Source organism: Cheilinus undulatus, linkage group 13 (genome assembly GCF_018320785.1).
Source record: "Cheilinus undulatus linkage group 13, ASM1832078v1, whole genome shotgun sequence".
Lineage (NCBI taxonomy): Eukaryota > Metazoa > Chordata > Actinopteri > Labriformes > Labridae > Cheilinus > Cheilinus undulatus.
The window spans coordinates 43,310,446-43,323,491 of NC_054877.1; the positions used below are offsets into that span (position 1 = coordinate 43,310,446).

Below are 13,046 nucleotides of genomic sequence, written 5' to 3' on the forward strand. Positions count from 1 at the left end.
AACTTTATAACAGACTTTTATTTTGAAAGGATGACACTTAAACATGTATCTAAATAAACATTAAAATATATATTTATTGTTGCTTTTCTTCATTTTTTCAAATAAAATTAAAATTAGAAATTTAATTCTAAAGTGCAGCTATGTTACTTCATAATATTACATTTTTAAAATAATTTCTTTAATCATTTTATTTTGCTGTTTCTGATTCTGTATAGAAATATTTACACATGGTTTCAATAAAAGCAGAAAAACAGTACATTTTACATCACACCTGAAACCAAAGCAAACATGATCTATAAAATAAAATAAAATAATAGAAACACAGGCTATTATTGTGAACATTCAGTGTTCATCCTCTGATGAAGCTGCTGTGTAACATTTTTATTTTTACAGTTTTAAACAAGAGAATCATCGGCGTACAACTTTACATCAACACTGTTGAAGAGGAACAACCTGCTGGAAAATACACACAATGAACTTATCAATTTATTTATTTTCACTCATCTTTTATGACCTGTTTGATACTGCTTTAATATTTTATTATTTATCTAAATGTCTTCCTGTACACTTTTTCAATAAGTGTTAAAATGTATTTTTGTGTTTGTTGCTCTAAAGTTGAGCATCACAGCGAGGAGTTAATCACTGGTTTCCTGTTAGCTGTACCAAGTTTTGTGAACCTTGTTGTAAAATGTTTCCACTAAATGTTGTCAGACTACTTCTAATTAGATAAAGTCATCATTGACAATAAGTATTAGTAGTCAATGAGATGAACTGATGAGATGATGATGGTTACAGTCACCCAGCCTGTCTGCAGTCTGTGGACGGTCTCTTGTTCCTGAGGACGGTCATCAGGAAGAGTCCACAGCAGTAGACCAGACTCTTCACTATCAGCAGCGTGTAGAGCAGCAGGAGCAGCCTCAGCTTGTACACAGACACAGACGGAGACACAGACGGAGACGGGGATGGAGGAAGTGATGGAGATGGAGGAGCTGGTGAAAGTGATGGTGAAGGTGACGGAGGAGAGGATGTTGGAGGAGATGTTGGAGGAGATGTTGGAGGAGATGTTGGAGGAGATGTTGGAGGTTCTAGAGACGTTGGAAATTCTGTAACAGAAAAAGTAAAACCGCGTCAGTCATCAGTTTGTTTCTCTCTTTGACAGAATCATTAAATGAAGCAGAGTAAAGGCTCATTTATGCTCTATGTTGGTACTGATCTGGACAAAGCCTTCAGTCGGTACTCTACATCAATCAAAGATCTATCTCCATCCATACAGGGAGCATAAATGAGCCTTCAGAACTGCCCAGAGTCTCCCAGCCTTCGTCACCTGTTGGAGCCAGAGTCTTCACTTTTTCCCCTCCCTCGTGCTGCACGGAGCAGCTGTATTCATACGAGTCGCTCTCTCTCTGATCCACCGCTAAGATGGAGGCCGTACATCCAGACTCTCTGAGCTGCCGTTCATCAGAAGAGGGCAGGTTCTCTGAACGTCCGCTCTTCTTTTGTCGTCTCCTCCAGGAGAACCTGACCAGAGGAGGAAACATGGCCGAGGACACGCACAGCAAGCGCTTCTCCTCCAGTGGGGATCTGGATGCTGCAGGGTAGATGCTCACCTCAGGCTGAACCACCGGATTGGCTTTAGAATAGAAAAACATAAAAATAGTTTCAATCATTTATTTAGATCACTTGGAGTGAGTGTTTATAAGAAAATATTAGTTACCCACGTCGATGAAATCAGCAGGGGGTTATGTAAAGGGTTCCGTATCTTTCTTTCTTTCTTTGTTTGAATGTGTACAAGATAACTCAAGAACAGAAAGTCAGATCTTCACCAAACTTTCAGGGAATGTTGGGATAGTGACAGGGAAAAATCGATTAGATTTTGGTGATGATCTGCACACCCGTTCAGTTTTTCTCGGACTTCGAAATTTTGAACACCATAGTAATCAATGGGAGTGTGAGTTCCTCAGAGGCGCTGCTTAGGCATGAGTCTGCAGCCTCAGACGGCCATTCTAGTTATTTCATTGCTATAGAAACAATTTTGCTGTACTGATGGTTCCCCCTTTTGGTCTCCTCTCTTACTAAAGTCCTTCTCCTCTGATCGCTCAGTTTGGCCGGGCTGCCAGCTCTTTGAAGAGTCCTAGTCCCGCTAAACTTCCTCCATTTGAGAATTAAGGAGGCCGCTGTGCTCGCAGGAGCAGGATAGGCAGATGTCTCTCTAATATTTTGTTGTGTTTGATTATTCTTTTAATAGCAATAGCAATTTAATAGCATGATCACAAGAGGATGTTGGAGGGACTGTGTTTACACATAGAGATTGGATGAAAATAAACACATCAGTTCTGGATTGATTTGCTCTCTCTGTAAAAGAGTGTAAAGAACACTGTAGAGACTAATGACATCGTCATTTAGAGTGACTCCTCTTTGATATACCTGACCAGTGATTTACTTCCAAACATAGTTTGTTAGTTTGAATGATAATAATTTCTTTTAGGTGATATTGTAACAACAGCAGCAGCACCAGTCCATGGTCGGTGTGTTTTTGTCTTTTTTTCCAGTCATTTCACTGCATGTCTTCGCGCGAACGAGTTCCGTCTCTGAAAAATGTCTTTATTTATTATTCCTGTCTCTCTCTGTGGTGACATGATGACATATCTGAATGAGTCTTTTCAAAGTAAAAGCCATCAAACTATATATACATCCATTTGGTACCAACCTTTGCAGTCTTATTTTGCAAAACAATGGCAGAGGTCCAGACCTGGGTGACCTCTGAGCTGGCTACAGCCTTGGGTAGACTCTAATTACGGTGAAGAAACATCTCAGCAAAGATTGAGAGAAATGGGAGGAACCTGAGCTGAAATTAAAGAGTTTTTGCAAATGGTTCTCACACATATTATTCACTGTAATTTGATTTTTCAGTTTTTTATTTTTTCTGTATTTGCAAAAATCATGTTGGCTAAGCAAAAGCTACACACGATCAATCAACATTTATTTATTCTAATTAGACAAGTAAATAATATAATCAATCCCTGGGTAAGTAATTGAAAATGAGTAATAATTACATGCTGACTTACAAGGACACATTTTATAATTTGGAATACATTTAACAAAATTGTGTACTATTAGGCTTATTTAACAATATCATATTTGATGATCAGAGCTATAAACAGCAGAAACTACAACAGTTATTTCATATTTTATGTCATTAAACATTTATAAATGTCAGATATGATGATATGCATCTATACTTCAAAGATTTATCTTGAAACAGTCTTTTAAATGTAAAACATTGAAGAAACAGATTTTTAGTGTATGACTGTTGCTCCATTTAAAACTAGAACTTTGTTTGTCTAGCACAGCAACAAAGGAAAACACTTCACCAAGAAGACGTCTGAATACGGCGTGTCAGATAAATATGAATTTACCGTTTTTTTCAAGAACTAAAATTACATTTACACGTTTTATTTAAATATTGATATTTTTACCTGTCTGCCTGAGTTTTAAACATATTTTTAGAGGACATGAATCTTTCCTTTGTCTCTACAGCTGCACGTCTGGAACAATCTCCTCTTATCAAAAGAAAAAAACCATTTACTGTGTTCAACAGAGAAAGAAAAAGCTCCTAGAGTCACATTTTAGACAACTGAAGGAAATAAAAGTTCATTCTTACCAGAAACAAACAGTCTGGTTCCTGAGCCAAAGATCAGGTAGTAGCTGTCGTAGTTCCATACTCCCACAGTGAAAAACTCCGTGACAAAAACCTCGCTCCTGGTGAACAATGCATTTTATGCTTCAGGATCAGATTTCAGCTCCAGCATGCTTCTTTGATGTTCATTTCAGTATAAAAGCCTCTTCTCTTTATTGTAGTTTGACTTTTTTAATGTTGTGATGTCTGTTGATCCATTTCTTTAGTTCACAAAGTTTAAACTGGAGCTGAAGGAGGCAGGAATAGACTAGTGTAAAGACTCATTCAGATATTTTTGGTCATGTCTAGCATCTTGATAGAAAAATCTGATTTATGTTTAAATGTTGGCATTAAGTTTAAATCTGAAGGATTACAGTGACTATAAAAAGGATCCACACCCCTGGATGTTTTACCCTTTTACTGATTTTAAAAATCAATCATGATCAGTAGAATTTGGCCTTTTGATTAAAAAACAGGACAAAGAGCTCTCTCAGACCAAAGCGAGATTCAATCTCTATGAAGTAATGTCAATTAAATAAAATTATGTGATATAAATTAAGTGACTGCATAAATCTTCACCCCCTTTAAAGTGACTGACCAAATCCAAAAGAGGTCCAGTCAACTGGTTCTAGTACACACGTGGACCAAATCGTTGGTACCCTTCTGTTAGGGAAAGAAAAACCCACAATGTTCACTGATATAACTTGAAACTGACAAAAGTGATAATAAAGATTTACTGAAATCAGACATTGCTTGAATTGTGTATCACACTGAACATGGAGCAAAGAAAGCTAAGGAGACAGTTGTCCCAGGAGATCAGAAAGACAATGTTAGACAAGCATGTTAAAGGTAGAGGCTATAAGACCATCTCCAAGCCGCTAGATGTTCCTGTGACTACAGCTGACCATGTTATTCAGAAGTTTAAGGTCCACAGGACTGTAGCCAACCTCCCAGGAAATGGCTGCAAGAGGAAAATTGATGACAAACTGAAGAGAGGAGGCTCAGTTATGTTGTGGGTCTGCTTTGCTGCATCTGGCACAGGGTGTCCGGAATCTGTGCAGGGTACAATGAAATCTTAAAACTATCGAGGCATTCTGGAGCCAGATGTGCTGCCAGTGTCAGAAAGCTTGGTCTCAGTCACAGGTCATGGGTCCTCCAACAGGATAATGACCCAGAACACAACTGATCCAGTTGAACAACAATTCAACAGCGATGTCTCATTTTTCATGAGTTAATTTCTGTCAATTTATATTTATTATAACTTTTGTCAGTTTCAAGTTATTTCATGGACCATTGTGGGTTTTTCTTTTTTTAACAGAAGGGTAACAATAATTTTGACTCCACCTGTAGTCTCATAATGAGTGAAATGAGGATCACCTGAGTGCTTTGAATGTGTCTCAAGTCATTGCAGTATAAAGACACCTGTGTCTGGAAGGTCCAGCCACTGGTTCATCAGCAATTCTGGATACCATTACACCATAAAGACAAAAGAACACTCCAAGCAACTCAGAGAAAAGGTGATTGAAAAGTATAAGTCAGGGGATGGATACAAAACAAAAATCTGAGGCACTGAATATCCCCCAGAGTTCAGTTAAATATTTCATTTAAAAATAGAATGATCATGGCAAATGTGTAAATCTGTCTAGATCAGACCGTCCTTACAAACTGAGTGACTGTGCAAGAAGGAGACTAGTGAGAGAGACCACCAAGGGACCTCTGACTACTCTGAAGGAGTTCCAGGCTTTATCAGCTGAGATGGGAGAGACTCTGCAGACAACGGCTGCCCTGGTTCTTCACCAGTCAAAGCTTTATGGGAGAGTGGCAAAGAGAAGAAAACTCAGATTAAATCGGGACTAGAGTTCACCAAAAGGCATGTGGAGACTCGAAACATAGTAAAGTCCTGTAGGAATATCTTATTCAGACTTTAAAAGAACTACGGCGTGGGAGACGATTTATTCCCAGCAAGACCTGAAGCATACAACAAAAGCTGAACAGAAATGGTTTAAAGACAACAAGGTGAAATTTCTGGAGTGGCTGGGTCAAAGTCCAGACCTCAGTCCAACTGAGAATGTGTCGCTGGACTTGAAAAGGGCTGTTTCCCATGGAGTCCTGGTCTTGGAGATCTGCATTCCCAACACTCCACCATCTTCACTCAGCAAGTTCAGAGCCCCCACAAGGACATCTACAGTCTCTGTGAGGATCACAGCATCATCAGCAAAGTCCAGATCAGTGATCTGGACATTACCAAATGAGGCTCCACAGCTCACCACCCCTGTTACCATTTTCCTGTCCACACAGGTACAGAAAAGCATAGGGGATAATATGCAAGCCTGCCACACCCCAGAATCAACTGGAAAGAAATCAGAGATGTAGCCACCACACTTCACAGCACTCTCTATACCAGACTACAGGGGAAACATCAGCCTGACAAGCACAAGAGGGATACCAGAGCTCCAGAATAGAGCCCTGCGCGAGATTGCTTTCTTTATCCCACTCCTGCTGAATTTCTGACCATTACAAACAACCAATTAATCTAAATGATTAAATAAAGAATCAGCTGCAGAAAAGCATGTACAATCGCCCATTGACAGAGAGCATCTTTCTCCTTCACTCTCTCTCTGAGCGACAGCTGTCAGTCAATCTGCCGCATTTTAGCACCAAGGACAGCTCATTTAGCCACTCAGCATAAACAATACTAAACTTTAACAACACAAAAACCTGCTTTTTCTGTTGAAATAATTAATTATGAAACTTTCCTTGGCATGTCATTAAGTATTCAGCAGATATTAATCTGCTCTTCAATCAGAGATTGTCTGCAGAAACAAAACTTGTCAGACTTTCCTCGTTTTCTTTTTCTATTGTAAAGACCTTGTTTGAGCTTTTTTCTACATCATTTCTTGACTCCGTCATCCTGTCACTAGGCTACATCCTGATCCTGCAGTTTTTTTTTTAGCCGCCCGTTCCCGTCCGCAGCAAAGTTCAAACCGCCCGCTCCTGCAAGATTTGCGTAGGGTCCCGTGGAACCAGGTGGGACCCAATGCAGTCCTCTACTCCAGAATCCTCCAGAGGGCATCTCTACTCACCGACAAAACACAGACAAAGGAGGGTTCCCACTTGACAACCCTGGCAAGTGCTGGTTTCTTGCAACCCATTGATCTGTGGTTGAATTGAATAGTAAAGGATGAAGGATTTCTTGTCTGAGCACTGATCCTCTTTGTAGGACACAAGAGTCTAGTGTTTCTTCAGAATTGACTCAAACACCTACTGGGTGTCAACATAGGCTGTAAACAACTCTCTACTGAATTTCCAAAGGCACTCGGTGAGCACCCTGCCAGGATGAGGTCTACCGTAGACCTGTTAGGTGTAAGCTCAACTGTTTAGGCTGCTAGAGGACCACTGATCCTGTTTAGCAGTGTCACTGCAAAGACCTTGCCAATGAGAGAAGTGTACTTCCCCTGGAGTTGTTACACTTTTGTACATCACCCTTTCCCTTCCAGATTGAAACAAAAATGTAACTCTTCCAGATGGTAGGGATGATGCTTGTTCTCCATATGTAGCAGATGAGAGCATCTAACCACAGGAGGGAGGTTTCACCAACCACCGTGAGCGTCTCAGCCAGGATCCACCTGGTGCTCTCCCAGCCTACAGCTTGTTCACTGCCTGTCGAGTCTCCTCCACAGTTGGTGGATGACAGCTTACAGGTGGGTCCACAACCGCTGCATCTGTGGCATCCATTTGGAGCTCACGACTGGAAAGATCTTTCTGATACAACTCCTCAAGGTAGTCAGACCATCAGTCCTTGATATCTTTCCCCACCTTTCCTGCAGAGCAACGTGGAGAGGATGGAGCTGCCTTGAATCTCTGTACGGCTTGTAAGTTGGGCAGGCATTACTTGTGCCTAGTTGGCCCTCTACTTTCTCAAACAGGTCCTGAACCCTGGCCTTCACATCTCTCAAGACTGCCCTTGCAGCCTCATGCCTCATTCTCCTGCAGAGTTCAGTTTTGCCATCAAGTCTTGCCCTGTGACTCGCCTCAATGATATCAATGGTTTCTTCAGAAATTAGACCCCTCCTCGAGAATCTCGAGGGGCATCTGGTGTTTCAAGAGTGGCCTCGAGCCCAGAAGCATAAATCTGTGCAGTGTCTGGATCCTCAAGACATCCAATCTGATTCAACTAGTCAACCATCATGAGGCACCTTAGCTGCAATTTCAAGGTTGCGACCAGAAGCAGATGTCATAGTACATGGTCAATCTCATTCTGCTACTACTACTCAAACAGGTCTACACATCATTTAATCCCAGCTTAGACCTCAGGCCTTTTCCTCTGTTTTATTCATGAAATGTTGCAATGTGCAGTTTCAAGGTCAATGTGCTATAAAGAAATCTGGTAAAGTACTCAGATAACTTTTTTGTAATGAGTAACATAATGTGAAGTAAATTTAGAGTAAATTTATTTATTGATGGAATAGCCCCTTGAGATGGATCATCTCTTTTTCAAGGGGCCCCAAATCCTAAAGCATCTGCTCTGTTTGTCCTTCTTTCTCTCCTGTATGCATGTTGGCACGTAGCTGTGTGCCAGTAGAGGGTAAGCACAGCTGTGCCAGTACACACATGTTGCTAGTTTATTGAGCTAGTGCTGGTAGAGAGGACAGAGTAACACTGTAGAATTATCACCATTATGTTGGATTTTTGGATGAAACGGGTAAGATCAGTATCCTGGTGGAACGTCAGTATAGAAACTCATGTTTTGTTTTCAGTGAATCAGCTGTAGATACAGCCGTTCCACTTATGATCAGTGTTTGTGTGATTCTGTATGTCTCTGCTCAGGTTGTTGTCAGATTGTGAGCATGTTAAAGAGCTATAAAGGTTTTCATATCTGCTAGTGGTGTTATCAGGCTGCAGAGTTACAGAATAAGGGCCGTAAACTAGGCAGTACAATCACAGCAGAGTCTACACCACTGATACTCATTGCATGGCTCTTGAGCCACATGTGGCTCTTTTGTAATGATTTTTGGCTCTTTTGTGTCTTATTTGAAATATTATTGCCCAGAAAACCTTAAAAATGAAAACTTTGACCTCAGAAATGATCCACTGCAAGTCACATTAATCAGTTTGTTTCCCACACTTTTGCAGTAGGTTTTAATGGTCAGGCTTAATTGCCAACCTTTATTTTTTAATCTGTATATTTCCATTGCCTTTGTTGTAATTGATGCTCCTGTTTTTACATTTTTGTCATTTTTAATAAATTTCTGCAGTTTTTAGCCCATTGTTACCACTTCTTTTAGCCACTTTTTGCCAATTTTTATGCTTTTTGACCACCTGTAACACAATATTTTGTGACTTTGCACCCATTTTTGCCACTTTTCACTTGTTCTTTGCATGCCTATTTTGCCCTTTTTTTCAACCAGTTTTTGCCAATTATTTTTATTGACACTTTAAACCAATTTTGCCACTTTTCACCATTTAGACTGTGGCTCTTGCAAAGGCATTTTTCAACAGTTTGGCTGTTTGGTTGAGTAACACTAGTCTACACATTCAATTTCATTATGTTGTTTGTACAGCTGACATGTGGAACGAGTTGTTAAAATGTTTTAATATTTAGTAATGCAAAAGTAAAATAATATGTTATTTTAAAAGACGGTAATGCAGGAACATAACAAATTACTTTCCTCAGTTTCTAACACATTAATCTAAAGAGTTAGTTTCAGAGGTAACACTACCCAACACTGGCAATGTGGTTATTTCATGAATGTGACTGCCATACTTTGTTTATGAATAAAGTTGAATGTGGAAAAGAAAAAGTCTAAATATACAGCGTCTCAGATGAACGGTCTGTGAGAGTGGTCATCAGAGATGAACAGTCTGCAGCCAGACTTCTCTCCTTTCTCCTGCTCAGTGTGACTCACAACCACTGCACAGAAACACTCTCATCATGTTTCTCCTTTGAATCCACTCACTGAACAAAATGAACATTACAGAAAAACTGAGAAGAATAATAAACCCTGACACCAGTGAAAATAAATCTCTCAGTTGATTTTGTTTGTGAAGGAGGTGAAACAGACGACTCATCGCTGTGGTTTCCTGCTCTCTCTGTTCATCTGCTGGTTTTTGTTCAGCCTGCTGGGATCATTTCTCACTGTGGGTGACTCGTTTATAACAGGCGCAGTAGTAGGAGGCTGAATGAGAGAGTTTAACCCTCTGGATCTGCAGGTCAACACTGTTTTGTTTCCTCACAGCTGTGAAATCATTTTTCTGAGGATGATTATAAGAACTTTTACTTATGGCACCATCCCCTCTATCAATCTGCAGAATCACTCTGGTTGTTTTTGTGCCTGTTTTCTGGAGCCAGAGCACACGATTGTCATAACACTCGCTGAAGCCTTCACAGCTGATGGAGACTTCTTCTCCAACGTTCCTGGTCAGTGATAAAGGGGGCTGTTGGAGCTTTGCTGCCGTGGTAACCAGAGCTGTGGACACACAGACAGATGGAGGTTAGACACAGACTTTTAAACAGCTCAGTGAGGTAACTTTATAAAGCTGTCATTTTATCAGATAAACTAATTTCAACTGGCAATGATGCAGCGGCTTATTTTAATGTGAAGTTTGCCGGCTCCTGATTGGCTGAAAACACCGACCTGAGCACACACAGCACAGAGCCACAGCTGACAGGAGAATCATTCTGTGTTTCCTCTGGTGAAGCTGACGAGAAGTGAGGACGAACCAGGACAATCAGACGGAGCTCTTAAACTCCCATCAACCACTGCTGCACGCTGATGACGCCTCTGATGGATCGGATGATTGACAGCTCTGCAGCACATAAACAGGTGTGAATGTGAGAACAGACTGAGCTCATCACTACAACAGAAAGAACCACAAACTCTGATGATTAGAACGAGGGCTGCCAAAAGATTCAAATGTTTGATTCAAACTCAGGGTTTCTGTTGTTAGTGGCATTTACTCAAATCCTTTATGGTGCAAACTAAAATGTTTCTATTCCAACATGACTGTATGGAGTCCTGACTGGTTGTGACTGTAATATCTACAGAGTGTCTCACTTTACACACATGTTCACTAAAGCATCTTTTACACATGCAATCAAAGGTCAAAGGTCATGGGGCTTGTGTTCATCCCTTGCTTGTGAATGCAGTATCTCAAACGTGCATTTTCTTTGGACGTTGCCCATGTTTACCTCCACACATGGATAAACTCTTCTGTAGGTCAGAGGTCAAGGTCACTGGGTGTTAGGTCAATCTCTTGCAGTGTCAGCCCTCTTTAACATCTTCAAGAACTCTGTGATTTTCCTCTAACTGCCCTGATTGAAGACAGACCAATATTGTCGTATACGATGAGAAGAGACAAGTTAAATAACTTTTGAATCATAAATAGTTGCCTCTTACTTTTCTCCCCTCTTGCAGCCTGCTGGTTTAACATTTCAGTGACACCATCCATGCCTTTGTAGCTCTGAAGCTTGAAAGACTTACCTGGGACTTTATAGATGAAATCCACAACAGCAACTCTGATACTGAACGTCTTTTTATACATTTTTAAACCATTTATAATTGTTAGTGTCTAATGCTATCCATCATATCAGGAGACGGCCTGAAAAGCTCATAATGGAGAGAAAGAGAGACAGAGAGCCTGTGATGTGTCCCTCTGTGTCTCTGCAGACAGGAACAGCTTTGACTAATGGCACAAATAGAGCCAATACAAAGAAGAACAAGACTGTCTATAAATTCTTTATCATTTTTGTTTTCTGTGTGACACTCAAAACTCTTTCAGCTTTAATTTCCGTTAAGCTTTTTCTTTTGTCTTTGACTCTATCAGTGGTTTTCAACTGGTTGCATCACTGGAACCACTATCAACTCCTGAAGAAGAATTGCAACCCAAATGTTGGAAATTTTTTTGGGTCAATCAGATTTAATAAAAAATAGTAGAGCTTGGGCTTTAGACAGTCGAAAGGGGTTAACAAAACAATGAAACAGGACAAAACATGCATGTTATAGAGTCTCATAGACGATTTGGCACGAGTTTTCTGCACAGCATGCATCCGTGACCCACTGAAAACAGCTTCATGACCCACTCTTGCGTCCAGACCCACCAGCTGAGAACCGCTGGTGTATATAACAGGACCATGTTGTGTTCAGTGTAGATGACAACCTTCCCTCTGCTGCCCTCAAGTGTCTGCACAGCTAACTGCTCCAAACACGTCTTTTCCTCTCCCTGGCCCTCATTGAGGGCTGCATGGTGCTCAAGTGGTTAGTGCTGCTGCCTCACAGCAGGAATGTTCCAGTCCTGGTTGGACAGGGTCTTTCTCTACAGAGTTTGCATCATCTCCCTGTGCATGCATGACTTCTCTCTGAGTACTCCAGGTTGGGTTAACTCATGACGCTAAATTGCCCATAGGTGTGAGAGTGCCTGGTTGTTTATCTCTACATGAAAGCCCTGTGATTGACTGGTGACAGTCCATGTTGTACCCCACCTCTCATCCAATGACAGCTAGGATTAACTCCAGCCCTCTCTGAGCCCAAATGGGATAAGTGATGTAGATGGATGGCCCTCATTATCAGTCAGTGCAGATTCAGCCTCACAAATCATCTTCCACAGCCTCCACATGTGATGTATAAAACAAACATATTTGTCTGATTCTGTCTTTAAACTGATCAGGTGTGGAGTGCAGCTGAAATAATGATCATTCTGTATATAAAATCATGTCTTCAGCAGGCCTGTTAATGTTGTGCTTGGTTATTAGGACTTATTAAACTCTCAGCATCACGTGTGGTCTGCAGCAGCTCTGTGGTTTCCTCTCTCTGACTCCTCCTCACCGTTACCTGAGGTTTTTCTCCTTCATCACACAGTGACAGTTACAGCCTTTGAATCAACAGGAAGTTGAGTTTGTTCTGACTTCTTTCTCAGGTTTGATCTTCAGTTTTAAACCTCTTAGAGAAACTGTTTAATGATGAGCTCTGAGCTGAGACAAACACCTTCAGTCTGCTCTGATACTTTGAAATTCATCTTTATTTCAGCCAGATATTGGAGTCATGTAAATGATCATAAAAACTCATTCAAAACAATAATAAAGTAAACCTATTCACACTATCAGCTTATCCAATATGAAATGAATGGTACATGTTTGAAAAGGAGTAAGATGACATTTACACAGATTTTATCATTACCCTCATTAACTTTATAACAGACTTTTATTTTGAAAGGATGACACTTAAACATGTATTTAAAAAAAAACATTAAAATATATATTTATTGTTGCTTTTCTTCCTTTTTTCAAATAAAATTCAAATTAGAAAGCAGCTATGTTACTTTATAATATTACATTTTTAAAATAATTTCTTTAATCATTTTATTTTGCTGTTTC

General features: G+C 40.3%; 1 protein-coding gene across 1 annotated transcript; it reads right to left on the reverse strand.

Annotated features, from left to right (window-relative positions):
• Positions 1–624: 624 nt before the first annotated feature.
• LOC121520256 (immunoglobulin lambda-1 light chain-like) lies at positions 625–10,374 on the reverse strand. Its single transcript, XM_041803631.1, has 6 exons — positions 10,312–10,374; positions 9,814–10,143; positions 5,956–5,962; positions 3,662–3,759; positions 1,325–1,630; positions 625–1,103 (listed from the first exon to the last, which is right to left on the reverse strand). The coding sequence occupies exons 1-6, from the start codon at positions 10,352–10,354 to the stop codon at positions 796–798; spliced, it is 1,092 nt and encodes a 363-aa protein (XP_041659565.1). The 5' UTR covers positions 10,355–10,374; the 3' UTR covers positions 625–795.
• Positions 10,375–13,046: the final 2,672 nt, after the last annotated feature.

What these genes read in the sequence shown, in the direction of transcription:
- LOC121520256 (XM_041803631.1), bottom strand. Translation starts at nt 10,354, where the DNA reads ATGATTCTCCTGTCAGCTGTGGCTCTGTGCTGTGTGTGCTCAG. An exon ending in TCTGTGCTGTGTGTGCTCAG is followed by an intron (nt 10,144 to 10,311) that starts GTCGGTGTTTTC and finishes GTGTGTCCACAG; the next exon opens with CTCTGGTTACCACGGCAGCA. An exon ending in GAAGACTCTGGCTCCAACAG is followed by an intron (nt 1,104 to 1,324) that starts GTGACGAAGGCT and finishes TTTCTGTTACAG; the next exon opens with AATTTCCAACGTCTCTAGAA.